At 42.6% G+C, this 24,689-nt stretch overlaps 1 protein-coding gene across 3 annotated transcripts in view; it reads right to left on the bottom strand.

Moving 5' to 3' along the window:
• LOC106590032 (N-chimaerin) overlaps window positions 1-24,689 on the bottom strand; it is a 44,191-nt gene that overhangs the window by 13,818 nt on the left and 5,684 nt on the right. For all 3 annotated transcript variants that reach the window (XM_014180521.2, XM_045710718.1, XM_014180522.2), the window contains 5 exons: window positions 16,832-16,863; window positions 16,625-16,738; window positions 14,399-14,687; window positions 10,764-10,841; window positions 6,215-6,299 (listed from right to left, as the gene is read on the bottom strand). In XM_014180521.2, coding sequence (XP_014035996.1) covers window positions 6,215-6,299; window positions 10,764-10,841; window positions 14,399-14,687; window positions 16,625-16,738; window positions 16,832-16,863 — 598 coding nt within the window. The remainder of the gene's footprint in view (window positions 1-6,214; window positions 6,300-10,763; window positions 10,842-14,398; window positions 14,688-16,624; window positions 16,739-16,831; window positions 16,864-24,689) is intronic.

Raw genomic sequence — 24,689 nt, 5'->3', positions numbered from 1 at the left:
CTATCCGAAATAGTAAAGAAGTGTCGCGCGCATGGCGCAATTCGTGACAATAAAATTCTAAATATTCCATTACCGTACTTCGAAGCATGTCAACCGCTGTTTAAAATCAATTTTTACGCCATTTTTCTCGTAGAAAAGCCATAATATTCCGACAGGGAATCTCCTTTTCGGCAAACAGAGGAAAAAATCCCAAAGGCGGGGGCGGTCGGGTCACGCGCATAAGCCCAGAGTCCCTTGATCGGCCACTTGAGAAAGGCGATAATGTGTTTCAGCCTGGGGCTGGAATGACGACATTCTGTTTTTTCCCGGGCTCTGAGCGCCTATGGACGACGTGGGAAGTGTCACGTTAGAGCAGAGATCCTTAGTAAATGATAGAGATGGAAAAGAAGTTCAAGAAATGGTCAGACAGGCCACTTCCTGTAAAGGAATCTCTCAGGTTTTGACCTGCCATTTGAGTTCTGTTATACTCACAGACACCATTCAAACAGTTTTAGAAAATTTAGGGTGTTTTCTATCCATATGTAATAAGTATATGCATATTCTAGTTACTGGGTAGGAGTGGTAACCAGATTAAATCGGGTATGTTTTTTATCCAGCCGTGTCAATACTGCCCCCTAGCCCTAACAGGTTAACGTATTTTTTTTTGCTTGTCCATAAGGCATATGTTTTGTCCATTTGCAATATGATTTCATAGGAAGTCAAAAGTCGAAGTCAAGTCACTTTTTTTTTTTTTTTTTTGCCAAATGCCATAAGAAATGTCCAAATGCAATATGAAAGTATTGAATGTGCCAAATCAGGATGTTTGTCCATTTGCCATGTATGATCATAGGAAGTCGGTTTCCAAAACCAAAAGTCAGTGAACCATGTCCAAATGGCATTTATACTGCCCAAATGATATATAGCCCTATGTTAAAATGGTGTAAAATAGTTGATTGTTTGAGAAATTTTAAATTATGAGATTTTTGTTGTTTTGTATTTCGCGCCCTGCTATTCCATTGGCTATTGGCGAGGGGTTCCGCTAGCGGATCGTCTGTCCTCAACAGGTTTTAAGGGTTAATGCCAAATGGTCAAGGTGATGCTTGCACAGATCAGGAGGACCTCGGGAATGTTCCTGAGGTCGAATTGTGCTTCTAACCCTAACGGTTCTCCCGCTGTCACCCAAAAGCACCTGCAATTTAGGGCCAGGCTTCATTATGGGCCTACTTTTTTCATGGTCGCTGCGCTCAGACCGAGCAAGCTCCTGTCAAGCGGGGCATCTCGTTGAACTCGGCACAGCCAAGAGATTATGGTAATGCCATTGCATGCTCTGTGTGTCTAAGCCCCGCACTGTGTCACTCCATTCTTTATGTGTGTGTGAGAGTTTTTTCTTTGACATCTGTTTGGAGAAATGACTGTTTTACAGTTCATGAGGGTTGCCGAATCACACATATGAAGTTGTGGAAAGATTGACCTTTTTAACCCTTCGAAACAGCCCCTATGACACCATTTTAAGGCACAGGAAGCTGAAAGTGAACACATATCCTCCTTGGGTTAGGCTCTTATAGAATATTGAGTTTTAAATCCTTACGTTAAGAACTGACTTATTTACAGAGGGTTGAATGAGTGTGTGTTATTTCAGAAAATCACAGAAATCTCGCAGAGCTCCAAAACCCGCCTTAACGGATTCATCTGAACACGCTGCAAATTGGATCTGTAACTCTTTTTTTTTTTACCTCTCTGGGGCAAGCGGGACGAATTCGTCCCACCTACGTAACAGCCAGTTGAATCCTGTGGCGCGATTTTCAAAACCTTTGAAATACTATTACTTCAATTTCTCAAACATATTACTATTTTACAGCTATTTAAAGACAAGACTCTCGTTAATCTAACCACACTGTCCGATTTCAAAAAGGCTTTACAACGAAAGCAAAACATTAGATTATGTCAGCAGAGTACCAAGCCAGAAATAATCAGACACCCATTTTTCAAGCTAGCATATAATGTCACAAAAACCCAGAAGACAGCTAAATGCAGCACTAACCTTTGATGATCTTCATCAGATGACAACCCTAGGACATTATGTTATACATGCATGTTTTGTTCAATCAAGTTCATATTTATATCAAAAAACAGCTTTTTACATTAGCATGTGACGTTCAGAACTAGCATACCCCCCGCAAACTTCCGGCGAATTCACTAACAATTTACTAAATTACTCACGATAAACGTTCACAAAAAGCATAACAATTATTTTAAGAATTATAGATACAGAACTCCTCTATGCACTCGATATGTCCGAAAGCACATTTTGCAATATTCTAAGTACATAGCCCAGCCATCACGGGCTAGCCATTTAGACACCCGGCAAGTTTAGCACTCACCAATATCAGATTTACTATTATAAAAGTTATTACCTTTTGTTGTCTTCGTCAGAATGCACTCCCAGGACTGCTACTTCAATAACAAATGTTGGTTTGGTCCAAAATAATTCATCGTTATATCCGTTCGTGCGTCCCAGACACTATCCGAAATGGTAAATCAGGGTCGTGCGCATGGCGCAATTCGTGACAAAAAAAAAACTAAATATTCCATTACCGTACTTCGAAGCATGTCAACCGCTGTTTAAAATCCATTTTTATGCCATTGTTCTCGTAAAAAAGCGATAATATTCCGACCGGGAATGTCCATTTAGCTAAACAGAGGAAAGAAAACAAAGCTTTCGGTCGACGCGGGCACGAGCCTGAGTCTCACAGTACTGTAACCAGCCACTACCCAAACGCGCTACTTTGTTTCAGCCAGAGCCTGCAAAGCCACGATTCAGCTTTTTGCCGCCTTCTGAGAACCTATGGCAGCCGTATGAAGTGTCACGGGACAGCTAAGATCCTCACTCTTCAATAAACAGAGACAAGAAGAACGACACATTGTCAGACAGGCCACTTCTTGCATGAAATCTTCTCAGGTTTTTGACCTGCCATAGGAGTTCTGTTATACTCACAGACACCATTCAAACAGTTTTAGAAACTTTAGGGTGTTTTCTATCCAAAGCCAATAATTATATGCATATTGTAGTTACTGGGCAGGAGTAGTAACCAGATTAAATCGGGTACGTTTTTTATCCAGCCGTGTCAATACTGCCCCCTATGCCAAACCTATGCCTAAGTTTCGTCTTCTCAGTCTTTTCCGTTTAGGAGAAAAGGCCACGTCGTGATTGGTGATGTTTTGTAAATTTGCAATATGATTCCATTCACCCTCTGGTGGTATTTTCCAGGACAGTGGAAAAATGACCAAAATGTTATAAAACGGAAACCGAATGTCCGAGAGACTTCGTTTGATGACTTCCCGGAAGATCTGGCCCCGGTGCACGGCCCGCCGCCGTCTGTGAATTTTCCAAACATTCGTGGACATCTAGTAAGAGACCATACATTTGCAATATGGAGTTTCTCATCAATCAGAGTAAATGCCAAAATGTTCCCTTCATGTATGGTATGGGCAGGCATAAGCTACAGACAATCAACACAATTGCATTTTATCGATGGAAATTTGAATTCACAGAGATACGGTGACGAGATCCTGAGACCCATTATCATGCTATTCATCCGCCGCCATCACCTCATGTGATGGCGTGATAATGCACAGCCACATGTCGCAAGGAGCTGTACACAATTCCATGGCCTGCATACTCAGACATGTCACCCATTGAGCATGTTTGGGATGCTCTGGATCGTTGAGTACAACAGCGTGTTCCAGTTCCCGCCAATATCCAGCAATCTTTATTCCCAGTCATGTGAAATCCATAGATTAAGACCTAATGAATTTCAGTTGACTGATTTCCTTATATGAACTAACTCAGTAAAATCTTTGAAATTGTTGCCTTGATATTTCTGTTCAGTATATATAGACAAACAAAAGTAGGCTAGTTATTCTATGTGAGCAGAGTTTCTCATCTAAACTGTATTGCACGCTGCACTCCCAAGTGGCACAGCGGTCTAAAGCACTGCATCTCAGTGCTTGAGGCGTCACTACTGACACCCTGGTTCAAATCCAGGCTGTATCACAACCGGCCGTGATTGGGCGGCGCACAATTGGCCAGCGTCGTCCGGGTTTGGCCGGTGTAGGCCATCATTGTAAATAAGAATTTGTTCTTAACTGACTTGCCTGGCTAAATAAAACAAATAATCTGAATAAAGCATTCACAAGTCTACAACAAAATGCTATCTACTGGTATTATGGTACTTATTGCAGGGTTTCAGAGAGACACAATCCCCCTCAGTGAGGGATTTCAAGAACTTTGAAAGTTTCTTCAAGTGCAGTCGCAAAAACTATGATGAACCTGGCTCTCATGAGGACCGCCACAGGAAAGGAAGACCCAGAGTTACCTCTGCTGCAGAGGATAAGTTCATTGGAGTTACCAGCCTCAATTGCAGCCCAAATAAATGCTTCAGAGTTCAAGTAACAGACAGCTCAACAACCGTTCAGAGGAGACTGCGTGAATCAGGCCTTAATTTTGCTGCAAAGAAACCACTAGTAAAGGACACCAATAATAAGAAGAGACTTGCTTGAGCCAAGAAACACGAGCGATGGACATTAGACCGGTGGAAATCTGTCCTTTCGTCTGCTGAGTCCAAATACATTTTTGGTTCCAACCGCCGTGTCTTTGTGAAAGGATTATCTCCGCATGTGTGGTTTCTACCGTGAAACATGGTGGAGGAGGTGTGAAGGTGTGCTTTCCTGGTGACACTGATTTATTTAGAATTCAAGGCACACTTAACCAGCATGGCTACCACAGAATTCTGCAGCGATACACCATCCCATCTGGTTTGCGCTTAGTGGGACTATCATTTGTTTTTCAACATGACAATTACCCAACACACTTCCAGGCTGCGTAAGGGCTATTTGACCAAGAAGGAGAGTGATGGAGTGCTGCATCAGATGACCTGGCCTCCACAATCCCCCGACTTCAACCCAATAGAGATGCTTTGGCATGAGTTGGACCGCAGAGTGAAAGAAAAGCAGCCAAGAAGTGCTCAGCATATGTGGGAACTCCTTCAAGACTACTGGAAAAGCATTCCAGGTGAAGCAGGTGGAGAGAATGCCAAGAGTGGGCAAAGCTGTCATGAAGGCAAAGGGTGGCTATTTGAAGAATATTAAATATATTTAGATTTGTTCAATACTTTTTTTGGTTACTACATGATTCCATATGTGTTATTTCATAGTTTTGATGTCTTTACTATTATTCTACAATGTAGAAAATAGTAAAAATAAAGAAAAACCCTTGAAATTAGTAGGTGTTCAAACTTTTGACTGGTACTGTAAGTATTCAGACCCTTTGCTATGAGATTCGAAATTGAGTTCAGGTGCATGCTGTTTTCATTGATCATCCTTGATGTTTTGGGAAGGCACACACGTCTATATAAGGTCGCACAGTGGATAATGCATGTCAGAGCAAAAACCAAGCCATGAGGTCAAAGAAACTGCCCGTAGAGCTCCTAGACAGGATTGTGTCGAGGCACAGAACTGGGGAAGGGTACAAAAAAATGTCAGCAGCATTGAAGGTCCCCAAGAATGCACTGTAATAGTTACTCTAAGACAGAACACCACCTTAATTTATGGTTAGGAATAAGGTTAGCGGTGCGGTTAAGGTTTGCCTGCCATAAGAGTTCTGTTATACTCACAGACACCATTCAAACAGTTTTAGAAACTTTGGAGTGTTTTCTATCCAAAGCTAATAATTATATGCATATTCTAGTTTCTGGGCAGGAGTAATAATCAGATTAAATCGGGTACGTTTTTTATCCGGCCGTGAAAATACTGCCCCCTAGCCATAAGAGGTTAAAGTAGCTTTCTAGCTACTTTAAATACAAAGATGAGAGAACAGATCACACTGACCATTTTACTCACCTTTCCTGAGCTGGTTAGACTACTTTCATGTTATCAAGAGGGTTAGTGAGTCACTTACTGGCAACATTTCAATTAGTTTTTTTAGTTAATATTTACTGGCACCTGTCATAACAGGCACAACTTGTCGTTCGTAAAGTCAATTATTCTGCGCTCTGACACTCTCACACCAGAGTGCTCTGAACTCGAAATAGATTACCAGAGTGAATTTACGAATGCCCTGTAGACACTTGTATGGTGCTGTATGTGACATCTCCTCAAAACCAAGTTCAAACTAGCTGTGTGTAAAAAGACAAAACACAAAGCAGAGATCACAGTTTGCTTCCCACCCTCCCTTTACCTGCACATTTCACTCCCTGAGCGATGAGGCCCCACATGAAGTTAGCACAATATTCACACCAGTGGGGTCCCCGGAAGGTGTGCACCTGCAGGGGAGAGGAAGAAAGGATGGAAAACTTGGTCACTTTTTTACTGGATGGAAGGATAGATGGACATACTAGGCTTTTCCCTGGCTCTCCACAGTCTGCACACACTGAAGGAGCCAATTGGGAATTATCCCTGTGAGAGATAAGCAGCGCTAGAAAGCAGACTGGCAAGTCTTAATGGTGGTTGGAGTGTGGCGGGAGTGTTGGTGAGTACCATGTTTGACAATGCCAGGATTAACACTGAAATCTAAAAGGGACCACATCACAAACAAATGCCTAGTTCTGCCAGGTAATGGCTAGACCAATCAGAAATGCTCAACATTTATCTCCGCAGTCCTGTTTTTTTTAAATCTCACAAAACAAAATGTATTATTGTGAAAATGCTATACCTTTTAAATTATACATATTTTTCATGAATAAAATATGAATCCATTGAATTTATAAAAACAACCGATACGCAATATTTGAGATTTTCACTTTATGTCCCATACTCTAGTGCAGGTATTCCCAAACAGGAGTACACGCAATGCCGTCGGGGGAACACCAAACAAAATGTGATTCACATTTTTTTTGTAAATGTATGTATTGTCAAGACGCAAGCCCTCTAGCAGAGACATGACCCCCCCCCCCATTAGGAGGGGGCAGTTTTATGACTAACACCCACGTCATAAAATTCCGTGCAGACTCCTCTCCTTGACCATGCAGTATGGAGAGAGTTTCACAGTAAGACAAAGGGCTCAATTCTACTACATCCCAGAATTTGAGAATTGAACATTAGTCCTAATTTAGAGAATGTGGAAACGGTCGGTGGGAGGGCCAGCTACGATCCGTCCATTTTGTTCACCGTTGTGACGCCATGAAAAGACAGCACAGCCACATTACCCTAACTCTGTTTATACAAGGTCCTCAATTACGAGTCTTGAATCTAAAAATGTTGGATAAAATGTTTGATGAAGTACAGTTGAAGTCCGAAGTTTACATAAGCCTTAGCCAAATACATTTAAACTCAGTTTCACAATTCCTGAAATGTAATCCTACTAGAAATGTCCTGTCTTAGGTCAGTTCGTCATTTGCACTCACTGTATATAGACTTTTTGTTTTCTTTTGTTCTACTGTATGTTTTGTTTATTCCATGTGTAACTCGTTGTTGTATGTGACGAATTGTTATGCTTTCTTGGCCAGGTCGCAGTTGCAAATGATAACTTGTTCTCAACTAGCCAACCTGGTTAAATAAAGGTGAAATAAAATACATAAAAATGTTAGGTTCGCCACTTTATTTTAAGAATGTGAAATGTCAGAATAATAGTAGAGAGAATTATTTATTTCAGCTTTAATTTCTTTCATCACATTCCCAGTGGGTCAGAAGATTACACACACTATTATTTGTAGCATTGCCTTTAAATTGTTTAACTTGGGTCAAATGTTTCAGATAGCCTTCCACAAGCTTCCCACACCAAGCTGGGTGAATTTTAGCCCATTCCTCCTGACAGAGCTGGTGTAACAGTCAGGTTTGTAGACCTCCTTGCTCGCACACGCTTTTTCAGTTCTGCCCACAAATGTTCTATAGGACTGTGGTCAGGGCTTTGTGATGGCCACTCCAATACCTTGACTTTGTTCCTTAAGCCATTTTGCCACAACTTTGGAAGTATGCTTGGGGTCATTGTCCATTTGCAAGACCCATTTGCGACCAAGCTTTAATTTCCTGACTGGTGTCTTGAGATGTTGCGTCAATATAGCCACTTCATTTTCCGTCATCATGATGCCATTTATTTTGTGAAGGGCACCAGTTCCTCCTGCAGCAAAGCACCCCCACAACATGACGCTGCAACCCCCGTGCTTCACAGTTGGGATGGTGTTCTTCGGCTTGCAAGCCGAAGAACACTTTTTCCTCCCAACATAACGATGGCCATTTTTGTTTCATCAGACCAGAGGACATTTCTCCAAAAAGTACGATCTTTGTCCCTATGTGCAGTTGCAAACCGTAGTCTGGCTTTTTTATGGCGGTTTTGGGGGCAGTGGCTTCTTCCTTGCTGAGCAGCCTTTCAGGTTATGTCAATATAGGACTCGTTTTACTGTGGATATAGATACTTTTGTTCCTGTTTCCTCCAGCATCTTCACAAGGTCCTTTGCTGTTGTTCTGGGATTGATTTGCACTTTTCGCACCAAAGTACGGTCATCTCTAGGAGACTGAACCTGCCTCCTTCCTGAGTGTTATGACGGCTGTGTGGTCCCATGGTGTTTATACTTGCGTACTATTGTTTGTACAGATGAACGTGGTACCTTCAGGCATTTGGAAATTGCTTCCAAGGATGAACCAGACTTGTGGAGGACTACAATGTTTTTTTCTGAGGTCTTGGCTGATTTCTTTTGATTTTCCCATGATGTCAAGCAAAGAGGCAGAGTTTTAAGGTAGGCCTTGAAATACATCCACAGGTACACCTCCAATTGACTCAAATGATGTCAATTAGCCTATCAGAAGCTTCTAAAGCCATGACATTTTCTGGAATTTTCCAAGCTGTTTAAAGGCACAGTCAACTTAGTGTATGTACACTTCTGACCCACTGGAATTGTGATACAGTGGAATTGGAATTGTTATAGAAGTGAAATAATCTGTCTGTAAACAATTGTTGGAACAATTACTTGTGTCATGCACAAAGTAGATGTCCTTACCGACTTGCCAAAACTATAGTTTGTTAACAAGAAATTTGTGGAATGGTTGAAAAACTAGTTTTAATGACTCCAACCTAAGTGTATGTAAACTTCCGACTTAAACTTCCGGCAAAATGGATTAAGGACAAAGTCAAGGTATTGGAGTGGCCATCACAAAGCCCTGACCTCAATCATTTCACATTTTTTACATTTTAGTCATTTAGCAGACGCTCTTATCCAGAGCGACTTACAGTAGTGAATGCATACATTATTTCCGTACTGGTCCCCCTGGTCCCCTCAATCCTATAGAAAATGTGTGAGCAGAACTGAAAAAGAGTGTGAGCTAGGAGGCCTACAAACCTGACTCAGTTACACCAGCTCTGTCAGGAGGAATCGGACAAATGAAATGTTTGACCCAAGTTAAACAATTTAAAGGCAATGCTACCAAATACTAATTGAGTGCATGTAAACTTCTGACCCACTGGGAATGTGTTGAAAGTAATCAAAACTGAAATAAATAACTCTACTATTATTCTGACATTTCACATTCTTAAAATACAAAGTGGTGATCCTAACTGACCTAAGACAGGAATTGTGAAAAACTGAGTTTGTGTTTGGCTAAGGTGTATGTAAACTTCCGACTTCAACTGTATATATTTTTTTCTTCACATTTTCAAACAGTCCATTTATATTTTCCAATGGGTGAGTTTTTTTTCCCCCTCGCCTGAGTAGCCTTGTTTCACTGCCAAACAAAATTAAACCATCTAGCAAAATATCACAATGTCAAATACAGGTAGCCTTGTCAAATAATTAACATCCAATCACATTAACCGTTAGTCTCTTGGGGGAATTCCACTAACGGTCCGTATGTAGCCAAATGTAGCTGCTGCTTATGTTGGTATCTGTACTGATGGCGCAAAAGCCATGACTGGGAGACATAGTGGAGTGGTAAGACAGACTCTCTTCAATACAACCCAACATTGCAGAGTTATGTGCATCCTTTCAAGCACACCCTTCTCACCTGTGGCGAGTTATTCACAATTTTCAATTAACAAATAAAAGTTATGTAAGATAGCCAAATAAAGAGCAAAATTATTGATTATTATTATTATTATTATTATTATTATGTGCGCCTTGGTCCTCTAAAAGCTCTGTCACTTCCCACGAGCCAGTTTGTGACAAAAACTCACTCATTATGTTTAATAAATGTATCGTATAGTGTGTGTGGCAGGCTTACATTGATGGCAAAAAACAACATTTGAGAGTGCTGGAGGTTGAATGTTTGAAGGGGTATGGGACTATAAAAAGTTTGGGAACCACTGCTCTAGTGAAATTATATCTGGCTGATGGCTGAGATTATTTTAGGAGAAGATGGTTGTTGCGTTTGACTGGTAAGAGACGTGGTTAGCAAGATGAGGCTGAATTCTGTGAGGGTTCCCAAGCGTCTGGCTAGGCAGAATGGAAATAAGGGCTGTGTTGTGTTCTGTCAGGTACCTTTGCTACCTCGCCCTCTCCCCGTTTATATGAGCTACCCATGACAAGTCTGGTAGCAAGTCAGACTACACTATCAGTTGCTGAAGACTACTACAAACCCTCATCCTTCACAACTATTCAAAATCCTGCTCACTGGTCGGAAAGCCGATCAGATATAAAAAAAAGTTAAAGTTACAGGCAATTCTCCACCTGTCATTCCAAAAACGTAGAATATGCCAATCAAACAACCTCAAATGTAATATAACCACCGTAAAGGCAGTGAAAAAGTAAGAGCGGAAGAGGAAAAGTAAGAAGCGCTGAAAAGGCAGATTCAGGTCTTACCTTGAAATTGTGGACTTTCTCATACTTGGTCGCGTGGTCCTTGTCCTTCAGGGTGGCTCGACGGACCAGTGAGGTGAGCTGTGAATAGGCAAACAGTTTGAGAGATTTCCAGAAGGTGGCAGGGGACTTCTGGGTCCCTGACCCCATCCTCACACCCCCTTCTTAGCCTTGTGTACCAGAGACTTCTTCCCCTCCCTGACTATGTACAACATGGTGGGTGGGTAATAAAAGAGAAATTCCCCCATTTTCTCAGAGAACAGCTGAAGTGATGCCTACGTGGAGGACTGACAGAACTGGAGCGCGAGCTCACAGAAGTCAGCTCGGAGCAGCTCAGAGCTAGCCTGTACTCGGCACCGCTGCTTGCATCATTAAAATCAATGCAGCAGGTAAACCAAAACAAGCCAACGAAAGCAGCAGGAAGAATCCACTAAGAATGCAAAAATCTGAAAGGAAAAAAATGAAAGTAGTTGGAGTATTCCTTTAAATTACAGTGCCTTGTCCTTAACCCTGTGCTGATCAGGGTATGTCTGAAACGAGATTATTCCCCCAAAAAAACATTTCCATTTCACACCTGTACAGGTTACCCATTTGTAAGTAAGTGAAACAGGACTATATAAGCAACCCCTAATTATTACATTATTATTACAGTTGATCTAGGGCTATAATGCAAAGTGGTGCTGTTTAAAATGCCTCAATGACTGAGCAGCCATCCACTCAAAATGGCACTCAAATAAGACAGTGCTGCTCCACTCCAGTCCAATGTGGCAGAACAGCATTTGTCTAAATGGGAATATAAGGTCAGCATGATGAAATTGAGTGCTAGACTGGATTGTTGCATCCAGTACAATGTGGAAAACTCAGTTCCCACATATAATTGTTGGATTTATAAGGTGGGTTGCTATGAATACACAAACGATCCAATATAAATTATGTACAGTGCATTCTGAAAGTATTCAGACCTCTTGACTTTTTCCACATTTTGTTGCGTTACAGCCTTATAAAATGTATTCAATATTTTTTTCCCCCTCATCAATCTACCCACAATACAACATAATGACAAAGCAAAAACAGGTTTTTTGAAATGTTTGCAAATGTATGAAAATAAAAATAGATCTATCACATTTACATAAGTATTCAGACCCTTTACTTTGTTGAAGCTCCTTTGGCAGCGATTACAGCCTCGTGTCTTCTTGGGTGTGACGCTACAAGCTTAGCACACCTGTACTTGGGTAGACTCCTATTCTCCGCAGATCCTCTCAAGCTCGGTCAGGTTGGATGAGGAGCATCGCTGCATAGGTATTTTCAGGTCTCTCCAGAGATCTTCGATCGGGTTCAAGACCGGGCTCTGGCTGGGGCACTCAAGGACATTCAGAGACTTGTCCCGAAGCCACTCATGCGTTGTCATGGCTGGGTGCTTAGCGTCGTTGTCCTGTTGGAAGGTGAACCTTCGCCCTAGTCTGAGGTCCTGAGCGCTCTGGAGCAGGTTTTCATCAAGGATCTCTGTACTTTGCTCCGTTCATCTTTCCCTCAACCCTGACTAGTCTCCCAGTGTCTGCCGCTGAAGAACATCCCCACAGCATGATGCTGCCACCACCATGCTTCACCGTAGGGATGGTGCCAGGTTTCCTCCAGACGTGACACTTGGCATTCAGGCCAAAGAGTTCAATCTTGGTTTCATCAGACCAGAGAATCATGTTTCTCATGGTCTGAGAATCCTTTAGCTGCCTTTTGGCAAACTCCAAGCGGGCTGTCATGTGCCTTTTACTGAGGAGTGGCTTTGGTCTCACCACTCTACCATAAAAGGCCTGATTGGTGAAATGCTGCAGAGATGGTTGTCCTTCTGGAAGGTTATCCCATCTCCACAAAATAACTCTGGAGCTTTGTCAGTGAGACCATCGGGTTATTGGTCACCTACCTGAGAAATCGTGAATAATGAAGAGTGAGCAAGTTGGAGGCATAAATATCATACCCCCACCAAAAAAAGCTAACCACCTGTTACAGCTGATAAAACGGTGGGTTTGCACAACCAAAGAATTTCTGCACAAACTGACAGAAATCATCTCAGGGAAGTTTTTCTGCATGCTTGTCGTCCTCACCAAGGTCTGTGACCGGACTGCAGTTTGGCGTCATAACCGACTTCAGGGGATACATTCTCACCTTCAATGGCTACTGGCACGCTGGAGAAGTGTGCTCTTGCCAGATGAATGCCGGTTTCAACTGTACCAGGCAGAGGGCGTCGTGTGGGCGAAGGGTTTACTGATGTAAACGTTGCCCCATGGTGGTGGTGGAGTTGTGGTATAGGCAGGCATAAGCTACGGACAACGAACGCAATTGCATTTTATCGATGGTAACTTGAATGCACAGAAATACTCTGACGAGATCCTGAAACCCATTGTTGTGCCAATCATCCGCCACCATCACCTCATGTTTCAGCATAATATTGCACGGCCCCATGTCACAAGGATCTGTACACAATTCCTGAAAGCTAAAAATGTCCCAGTTCTTCCATGGCCTGCATGTCACCCATTGAGAATATTTGTGATGCTCTGGATTGACGTTCCAGATCCCGCCAATATCCAGCAACTTCCCCCCACCATTGAAGAAGAGTGGGACAACATTCCACAGGTCACAATCAACAGCCTGATCAACTCCTATTTGAAGGAGATGTGCGGCACTGCAATGAGGCAAGTGGTGGTCACACCAGATACTGACTGGTTTTATGATCCACACCCCTACCTTCCCCCCCCCCAGGCATCTGTGAAATCCATAGATTTGGGCCTGATTAATTTATTTCAATGTAATGATTTCTTTATATGAACTGTAAAACTGAAATTGTTGCGTTTATATTTTTGCTCAGTATAAATTTCCCCCTTTCACTCAACTGGCTGTGCCACCTATAGCTGCATTGACTGCAACCAAATCCTTCCTGTAGTTGATGATCAGTCTCTCACATCGCTTTGGAAGAAATTTGGCCCACTCTTGCATCCAGAACTGCTTTAACATTTGTGGGTTCTCAAGCATGAACCGCTTGTTTCAAGTCCTGCCACAATATCTCAATTGGGATTAGATCGACTTTACCTAAGCCATTCCAAAACTTAAAATGTGTTACTTTTTAACCATTTTCATGTAGACTTGATAGTGTTTTGGATCATTGTCTTGCTGCATGACCCTGCTGCGCTTCAACTTCAGTTCATAGACTGATGGTCTGTCGTTCACCTGTAGAATTCTCAATATAAATCATGAATTATGCTCTGTTCTATTCAGGCAAGTTGTCCAAGTCCTGAGGCAGCAAAGCAACCACAAACCATCACCATGCTTGACCGTTGGTATAAGGTTCTTACTGTGGAATGCAGTGTTGCTTTTCGCCAGGCATAATTACATTTACATTAACATTTGTCATTTAGCAGAGGCTCTTATCCAGAGCGACTTACAGTAGTGAATGCATACATTTCATTTAATCTCATACATTTCTTTTCTTTCTTTTTTTTTTTCTTCTCCGTACTGGCCCCCCGTGGGAATCGAACCCACAACCCTGGCGTTGCAAACACCATGCTCTACCAACTGAGCCACAGGGAAGGCCAAAAATGGGACCCAAAATACTGACATTTTCAGGACAGTCTGAGATTGTTCCTTACCCCTTTCTCCTCGTCAACCCGCTCTCCCTGTGGAGCAGGCCCATCGGGAACCTCCTGGCACACGGGCAAGTGTTTCTTCAGTGTGGGCTCCTTGTTGAGTGTTGTGTAGCCAATGTGCTCATAGATTGGGTTAATGGTCATCTTAGCGATGTACTCTGCTGCCTTGGTCTCGATGTAGAGTGTGATCAGCCCATCTGTCACAAGGTCGTGGATGGACTCAAAGCGCTTCTCCCCGACAAAGTGTTTCCCATCATGGTAGAGGCGGAAGTTCTTGGTTTGATTTCCAAAGCTGGGTCCAGGATAGAAGGATAGAAGAGGAAGAGAAACAAATTAAAATAATCAGTGACAATCAGTTTCTATGGGTAGGAGAGCGTTTTTACACCCTGTCTTAGCCAGGGAGAATAAGGAGGCCGTACAGCTGGGTGGAAAAAGGAAAATCCTAGGATGATTACACACACACACACACACACCTGAGAAGAGCCGACCCTAAAGGAATAAAATACCCTTTGCCTGCCTCTGCTTCCTCATACCCTAGATCAGTGGAAATCAAAATGAAATAGTTTTCACAATAGCTCTAGGAGGTTTTTATATCCATTAATGACTGCTAGATCAAATAATTTCTTCCCTGCATTTAGTGGTTATAAATAATGGAGACCTTTATTAGAGCTGGACAATACAGCAAGTGTATAGCGAATGCAAAAAAAAAAAAAAGTACATCCTCATCTCACAGGAAAAAGGCCTCTCATGCCGCAAAAGAGCCAACCAACAAATCAGTAAATCCCATCACTGTGCACAACATGAGCCAGAGCAATGCAAGGTATTCTTCATCATTGGGTAGATGCCAGAGACGAATATTTGAATCTCATCTGCCAATGGGAAATAAAGGGAGCTGCTTCACCCTCCTGGGTGAAAAACAAAAAACACTAACCGGCACAAAGAACTCAGGAGACTAAACTAACTAGCTGAGAATCCTTACCATCCTTACAAAACACTCATTACCTCTGCTGATCTGCTTTAGCGTGACCAAAGGAGATATGGGACAGAAATAAAGGGTTTTAGGGAAGCCCCAGACTGAAAAAATAAAAACAGCCCTAGACCATTATTCCTCCTCCACCAAACTTTACAGTTGGCACTATGTGTTTGTCTGTTGGACTGCCAGATGGTGAATCGTGATTCATCACGCCATAGAACGCATTTCAACTGCACCGGAGTCTAATGGCGGTGAACTTCACAGCACTCCAGCCGACGCTTGGCATTGCGCATGGTGATCTTAGGCTTGTGTGCGGCTGCTCGGCCAAGGAAAACCATTTCATGAAGCTCCCGACGAACAGTTATTATGCGGACGTTGCTTCCAGAGGCAGTTTGGAACTCAGTAGGGAGTGTTGCAACCGAGGACAGGTGATTTTTAAGCGCTACACGCTTCTGCACAGGCCGGTCATGGCCGATCACTACCACTTCGCGGCTGAGCCGTTGTTGCTCCTAGACGTTTCCAATTCACAATAACAGCACTTAGAGTTTACCGGGGCAGCTCTAGCAAGGCAGAAACTTGACTAACTGACTCATTGGAAAGGTTGCATCCTATGACGGTGCCACGTTAAAAGTGACTGAGCTCTTCAGTAAGGCCATTCTACTGCCAATGTTTGTCTATGGAGATTGCATCTGAGTGTCCAATTTTATACACCTGTCAGCAACAGGTGTGGATGAAATAGCTGAATCCACTCATTTGATGGAGTGTCCACATACTTTTGTATATATAGCGTACCTAAAGGGTTCCTAAAATTCCAAATCAAATAGCTAAATGATCTACGGTATGATTATCTTAAAGCAATTCCATATGTTAGCTTAGTAGAACCCCCGCCCCACCAAATGGGTTAGACTTGAGGTTAAATAACAAAGCTGTAAAAATTTGTAAAAAAAACTGCCTCTGTGTGGCGCAGAGGTCTAAGGCACCGCATCACAGTGCTTGAGGCATTACTACAGACCCGGGTTCGAGGCTCTTTCACAGGTGGCCGTAACACCCATGAGGCGTCGCAAAATTGGCCCTGCGTCTTCCGGATTAAGGGAGGGTTTGGCCGGCCAAAACCTCCCTTAAATTGGGGAGAAAAAAAAAAAGAGGTAAAACTCCAAACAAACTAAAATATATAATGTTTAAAAACTAATCAAAAACAAGTCATGAATCACTTTTTTGGAAAGTCTATCTGTAGAAAGGGTGTGCGTGTGCCTAACCGTAGGGCCAGTGTGTAGGTCCCAGGCTGCCTCTGGCTCTCCCTGATGAGGTAACTGCCCTCTGCCACACTCAGCAGCTGGTCAGCCTCATCTCTGGATACCATCCCATGGTACCTGGGGAGAAGACAGAACATTGGAAATACTGATACTGACTGGATAAACAACTAGTTTTGTATATAAATTCTAAATGGAAATAAGCCAACTTACTCTCTCCCATAGTATTTGGGCCGGTCATCCACCTGAAAGCAAATAAATATTCCATTGTTAAGTAAAAAATAGAGTAGTTTTAAGATTGTCAAAGTTAGACAACCAGACGAGAACTAAGTCATCCCAATAGTACTCTACTTGCATCAGCTATAACACTGGGATGCATTCCCGTAGGGCACTATACAACGTCAGGGAGGCTAAAGTAAAGAATGCTGTATGCTGCGCGACTTGACTACTGTGAAGACGTATAGCAAACTTAAATAGGATCTAATGCCCACCATCTAGTGTTTCAGAGGAAGGTCACTGGACAAGCACCATAGTCAGAGACAACACAAGCAGGCGCAGGTGTCCATCTAGGGACTGGCCAAGCCGGAATGTAAATGCCTAGAACAGAACACATTTTGCATCGCTTATCACACTCATAAAAGCAAAAGGCTTGCATATATTCAACTGGCTATGAAGTAAAATAAATATTTGTGAGGGGTTTCAGCGCTTCTATGGAAATGTGACAAGACTGTCATGACTTTCCCTCCTGGGTGAGGATCAAAGATAGCAGCAGCAGCCCCCCCCCGGGTCGGTATAATGACTTAACGACCAGTCGCAAATGGTTTCTAACTTTCTCCCTCTGCCTCTCAGTATCCAATAATGGAATGCGAGTGGTATACAGAGGTTCTTGCCCAAAGAACTTCAACATCCAAAAATGGATAATGAAACAATATTCCTAACATAAAGAATGTGGGAAATGGTCGGTGGGGATCCAAACAATGATTATGTCATATCATTTGTGATATCATTAAAGACGTTATAACGAAAACATTGTAACTTTACAAGCTATCACAATGTATGTCAGAGTTACATCTAAATGTTGTAAAACTTATGATTAAATATGAAACTGTGTGTGAAGATGAAATGGGATTTTAGCCAGACAGTAACCACACGAGCATGAACAAGGATGGAACGCCCCTTTTTCCAGAGTGCTTATAAAAAGGACTCTAATGAAATTTACATGAGACCAGAAAATGTGGAGCGGTGGATACACGTTGAAATGGTTGCCATTTAAATAGAGACCATAAAATGACGGGTTGCCGGTGTGACGGGTTACCGGTGTGTAGTGGTTCTAGCTGTACCCTGAATAATCAACCATTTAGACCAGTATACGTGCAGCCCGAGCTGAATACTTTACAAATGGTTATATCTCTACAGACCAAGCAGGCGGACGGTGTTGAGCCGAACATCATGAATGGTTAGACTCAAACATTCCGGGTTGCTACTGGCGTGTAAAATGGTTTAAAACTACGGAATGGTTAGACCAAAACATGCCAGGTTGCTACTGGCATGTAAAATGATTTAAAACTACTAGACCAGAAAATGGTAAGACCCTCAAACTCTCGACAAGTGGAGGTGAAAACTAGACTACACATTCAGTCAGCAGCTGTATATGTAAAATAGTCTAGGAAACTTGACCGAAGACGAGAGACAAGGAACAATATCCTTTCACCTCTAAAGGATCTATTCTAACAAGCATCTCTGAACACCGCGTGGTACACCTTTGGAGGACCGGTTCTAACAGACACTCCGAAGCCAAGAAGTTACGACTACAAACGACATGGTGACCTCTGGTGGACAACCAAAGACTTTGTCGACTGACTCCCCATAAAATAGGCCTGGCGAGTTCAACAAAGAGAGACAAAGACATAAGCGTAAATATGTACATTGCATTTCTAAATCCGAATGAGCGATTGTTAGGGTGCTAAATATCCACAATGAGCGTATTATGCACGATAGTTGAATTCCTTTGCCTCTCCTCCCGCTCTTTCTTACCCCACCCCTTTCATTGTGTAACTAGCCGTCATATCGGGAAAGTCCACCAGGGACTTCTCATTGCATTATGTAAGTAATCAAATGTATAATATATCCTGTGTGTGTGTTTATGTAATTCTGTGATTATTTAGTAAATAAATTAACTAAGCCAATTTGTGTATCGCTGAGTCAAGTAGACCAGGGTTTGTGTAGATTTATAGAATATTACGACGTTCAGAATGAGACGGAAATAGGAGCAAATGATTGATGGATGACGGATAGTATAGAGCTATTCTTGAGTTAATTTGAGAAACGGAAACTCGTTAAATACATTTCCTATGGTGCCACAGATTACTACCGTAATTTCCGGACTATAAGCCGCAACTTTTTTCCCACACTTTGAACCTCGCGGCTTAAACAATGACGCGGGTAATATGGATTTTTCCCGCTTTCAATTTTTTTTCTTCCAAAAAAAACCACCTTCTGTGACGTGCTCAGTTTTTTGGCGGCATGAAGCTTTCATTAGACCAATGAAATTGCCGAACGGGTTAAGGTCAAACAACTTTTTTGTTTACTGTTTAGATTAAATCGAGCGCTCTCAAACTTCCCATCATTCTGATTATGGTAGTCATTTTGTCACCCTCATGGCAAAGACACGGAGAAATGCATATGATGCAGCTTTCAAGTTGAAGGCGATTGATCTGGCTGTTGGAAAAGGAAATAGAGCTGCTGCACGGGAGCTTGGTCTTAATGAGTCGATGATAAGACGTTGGAAACAGCAGCGTGAGGAATTGACTCAGTGCAAAAAGACAACTAAAGCTTACTGCAAATTTTTTATTTTTTGTTACAAGCCGTGTTTCGTTAAAGCCTGTGTAAAGTTAATTTGTTTCAATGTACCGGTAGGCACCTGCGGCTTATAGACATGTGCGGCTTATTTATGTTCAAAATATATATATTTTTTTTAATTCAGTGGGTGCGGCTTATATTCAGGTGCGCTCAATAGTCCGGAAATTACGGTACTTAATTGTTATGATTAATTTAATCGCGTAATAATTGAATTTGGTATGTAATCATTTGATGAATAGCCATCGTCGCATTAATGATAGTGTTTGCGAGAAGTGTCTGACATGACTATCATTCTGGTCAACATCAGAGAATCCAGTGTAGTTGTCTAGGCCTATCCTACTGGAAATTCACATATCAAAATGTGTTGAAAATGTACTACTATTGTGTTGCAATTACAGTTGGGTAGTATTCATATTTTCAGAACGTTTCTGTACCATACCAGGATATACAGTCATACCGAATGTGCACACAAGGGGCGACATAATAAAATATTTAAAAAATGCACAGTGCTTTCGGAAAGTATTCAGACCCCTTGACTTTTTCCACTTTGTTAGGTTACAGCCTTATTCTAAGATGTATTTATTTTATTATTTTCTTCCTTCAATCTACACAATACCCCATAACGACAAAGTAAAAACAGGTTTAGACATTTTGCTAATTTATACATTTAACCTTATTTTCACATTTACATAAGTATTCAGACCCTTTACTCAGTACTATGTTGAAGCACATTTGGCAGCGATTACAGTCTCGAGTCTTCTTGGGTATGACACTATAAGCTTGGCACACCTGTATTTGGAGAGTTCTCCCATTCTTCTCTTCAGATCCTCTCAAGCACTGTCAGGTTGGATGGGGAGCATTGCTGCACAGCTATTTTCCGGTCTCTCCAGAGATGTTTGATCGGGTTCAAGTCCGGGCTCTGGCTGGGGCACTCAAGGACATTCAGAGTCGTGTCCACTCCTGCGTTGTCATGGCTATGTGCTTAGGATCGTTGTTCTGTTGGAAGGTGAACCTTGGCCCCAGTCTGTGGTCCCGAGTGCTCTGGAACAGGTTATCAAGGATCTCTCTGTACTTTGCTCCGTTCATCTTTCCCCTCGATCCTGACTAGTCTCTCAGTCCATGCCACTAAAAAAACATACCCACAGCACACCGTAGGGATGGTGCCAGATTTTCTCCAGACGTGATGCTTGGCATTCAGGCCAAAGAGTTCAATATTGATTTCATCAGACCAGAAAATCTTGTCTCTCATGGTCTGAGAGTCTTTAGGTGCCATTTGGCACACTCCAAGTGTGCCTTTTACTGAAGAGTGGCTTCTGTCTTGTCACAACTTGGATGGAAAATTACTGAGGATAATAGTGGACGATACCGCCACATTTTCAATTTAAGCCTACTAGAAAGTGTTTGCCCCCAGGCCTGGAGGCAGGCAAAAGTCATTATGCTACCTAAGAATAGTAAAGCCCCCTTTACTGGATCAAATAGCCGATCAATCTGCCTGTTACCAACCCTTTGTAAACTTTTAGAAAAAAATGGTGTTTGACCAGATACAATGCTATTTTACAGTAAACAAATTGACCAACTTTCTGCATGCTTATAGGGAAGGACATTCAACAAGCACAGCACTTACACAAATGACTGATGATTGGCTGAGAGAAATTGCTGATAAAAGATTGTGGGGGCTGTCTTGTTAGACTTCAGTGCGGCTTTTGACATTATCGATCATAGTTCGCGGCTGGAAAAGCTTGATGTAGGCTCATCAAGAGAGCAATTACATCTCTTTGTACAACAGCTAGCGTAAGCAGGTTTTCAACAAAACTTTATCTCCCTGTGGGTTAGTAGAGGAAACCAATACTGCTTATCACCACTTATGACACAAAAGACAGACCTCAGCTACTGTTCAGCACTTCACAAGCACAGACAATGAGAGCACCTCTCTGTGGTTTTGTCCCATCTTTGAAGAGCAGTGGTCACCAACCTTTTCTGAGTCAAGATCAGAGTAAAAAAATGCTATTTCTTTTTTAACATTAAACAATTACAACAGTTCTGTAGCAAAGAGGTTAGTGCCGTAGGCCCAATACATTATCACTGTATATTGCCTATGCTTGAATTGCTCTGCCAATGTTGTTCTCAGACCACGGTAATAGATCATATTTTGTACTACTTGTGAGCCACAGCTAAGTGAGCATAATAATTTGCTTCTGTACTTTTTTACTGGATCTGGCCTGCAGCTGATGGTCAGTCTGAGGGGAGAGAGCAGCGTTGAGGCTGCCTATCACCCGACTCACCATCTTTCCACTGAGAAAAGGGGACAGTCTTCCAGCTGATGGCAAAACTCAAGTCCCACTGCATTATTTCTGCCTCATATACCAATTCATGTTGTTACTCCTATAACCAGAGAAGATTAAATATTTCTCAATATAAATGTTTTTACTTTTTTTTTTAAGACAAGCAGCTAGCTTATCGGAACACTTGGCTATACTCATTCATTGCAGCTTCAGTGCTGGTTGTTGCGTTTGTAAGTAGGGAGAATGTTCAACACCTTTTTATAAGCCATAAAATGTGCAGTGTTGATAGTGCTGAATAACTTAAACATGAGCTCATGACTGTATTCATTGAGTCAGGGAGGCAGAGTTCTACCTTCAGACACATGAAATGGTTCAAAGTGGGAAAACTGCCATACCGGCGCTATGGCTGCTGAATCAAGTGCACCTACCACCAACAGTGCAAAAAAATACAGGAACGCAAGGCTTGATCGTTGGGTTTTTTACAGAAATGTTTGGTGATCGACTAGAAATACCTTGGAGATCGACCAGTCAATCATGATCGACCGGTTGGTGACCACAGTTGTAGAAGAAACAGACACTTTCAGCAGTCAACCCTAAAGGTAGAGTTGTGGGGGTCAGACGATAAAGGGGCAGGCAGGGTGTGCTGCAATGAGACAGAGCAAATCAGCTCATTCTGTCTAAAGGAGCCTACAGAGCTCTCTAGGCTAGAGGGTGGTACGGAACCACCTACGGAACAGTGTCACTGCTGCAGAACAGCTTGTGTTGTGGTTGAAATACAAAAGTCCCAAATGCAATGTGAAGTTAACCTGTAATGATTCAGGCTTTGTACTACATCTGTTGTACAGTAGAGAGCTCCATAGAGGTCATTGTGGCGCAGTCTGCATATTTAATGCTGCGGGCAGGAGCAGGTGGCCAAGACAATGTCGGGATTAAATATGGTTCAATGCTGCAGATTGTTTTTGAAATAATCTATTGAATTAAAAGCACTTCTGTCGCAATATTCACACACTCATCCTTCCTGTTTCAAGTTCCTATCCATATTGGGTGAGTGATATGAAGTGCGCCGACTTGTATGGTCTCAATTAAGTAGCCTATTGGTATGGGTGGAAAAGCACGGGCCAATTCTCCAACTTCCTAATCTCTTGTGGACTGCATAATAAAAGTTTTAAATATGTTTTGAGTGAAGTGGTTTTTAAATGGGCTTTCTCCTTTTTTACTGTTTTATACTGAACCAACCTGACAATGAAGTAAGATCATTTGTAGAACTTTTCATTTATTTAGCACTTAAAGCTGCAATATGTAACTATTTGGGCGACCTGGAAAAAATGTTTAGTTATAGATCTGTTATTTTCATTGAAAGCAAGTCTAAGAAGCGGTAGACCTGTTTAAAGTCAAATCAAATTGTATTAGTCACATGCACCGAATAAAATGGGTTACAGTGAAATGCTTACTTATGAGCTCCTAACCAACAATGCAGTTTCAAAAAGTTCAGATAAGAATAAGAAATAAAAGTAACAAGTAATTAAGAGCAGCAGTAAAATAACAATAGCGAAACTATATACAGGGGGGTACTGGTACAGAGTCAATGTGCGGGGGCACCGGTTAGTTGAGGTAGTATATACACATGTAGGTAGAGTTATTAAAGTGACTATGCATAGATGATAACAGAGAGTAGCAGTGGTGTAAAAGAGGGGGAGAAGGGGCAATGCAAATAGTCTGGGTAGCCATTTGATTAGATGTTCAGGAGTCTTATGGCTTGGGGGTAGAAGCTGTTTAGAAGCCTCTTGGACCTAGACTTAGTGCTCCGTTACCACTTGCCGTGCGGTAGCAGAGAGAACAGTCTATGACTGGAGTGGGGTGACTGGAGTCTTCCTCTGACATCGCCTGGTAGAGGTCCTGGATGGCAGGAAGCTTGGCCCCAGTGACGGACTGGGCCATACGCACTAATCTGTTGTGCCTAGCGGTCAGAGGCCGAGCAGTTGCCATACCAGGCAGTGATGCAACCAGTCAGGATGCTCTCGATGGAGCAGCTGTAGCACCTTTTGAGGATCTGAGGACCCATGCCAAATCTTTTCAGTCTTCTGAGGGGGAATAGGTTTTGTCATGCCCTCTTCACGACTGCCTTGGTGTGCTTGGACCATGTAAGTTTGTTGGTGATGTGGAAACCAAGGAATTTGAAGCTCTCAACCTGCTCCACTGCAGCCCCGTCGATGAGAATGGGGGGGGGCGTGCTCGGTCCTCTTTTTCCTGTAGTCCACAATCATCTCCTTTGTCTTGATCACGTTTAGGGAGAGGTTGTTGTCCTGGCACCACACAGCCAGGACTCTGACCACCTCCCTATAGGCTGTCTAATCGTTGTCGGTGACACATCACCACTGTTGTGTCATTCGCAAATTTAATGGTGTTGGTGTCGTGCCTGGCCATGCAGTCATGAGTGAACAGGGAGTGCAGGAGGGGACTGAGCACGCACCCCTGAGGGTTTAGTCCCTGTGTTGAGGATCAGCGTGGCGGATGTGGTTACCCACCCTTACCACCTGGGGGCGGCCCGTCAGGAAGTCCAGGATCCAGTTGCAGAGGGAGGTGTTTAGTCCCAGGGTCCTTAGCTACTACGCTGAGCTGTAGTCAATGAATAGCATTCTCACATAGGTGTTGCTTTTGTCCAGGTGGGAAAGGGCAGTGTGGAGTGCAATAGACATTGCGTCATCTGTGAATCTGTTGGGGTGGTATGCAAATTGGAGCAGGGGTAAGGTTTCTGGGATAATGGTGTTGATGTGAGCCATGACCAGCCTTTCAAAGCACTTCATGGCTACAGACGTGAGTGCTACAGGTCGGTAGTCATTTAGGAAGGATACCTTAGTGTTCTTGGGCGTAGGCACTATGGTGGTCTGCTTAAAACATGTTGGTATTACAGACTCGGACAGGGAGAGATT

The sequence above is a fragment of the Salmo salar genome, chromosome ssa29 (assembly GCF_905237065.1).
Source record: "Salmo salar chromosome ssa29, Ssal_v3.1, whole genome shotgun sequence".
In the NCBI taxonomy this organism is placed as follows: Eukaryota; Metazoa; Chordata; class Actinopteri; order Salmoniformes; family Salmonidae; genus Salmo; species Salmo salar.
Note: the sequence above shows the minus strand (reverse complement) of the source record. Positions and strands in the feature narration are given on the sequence as shown.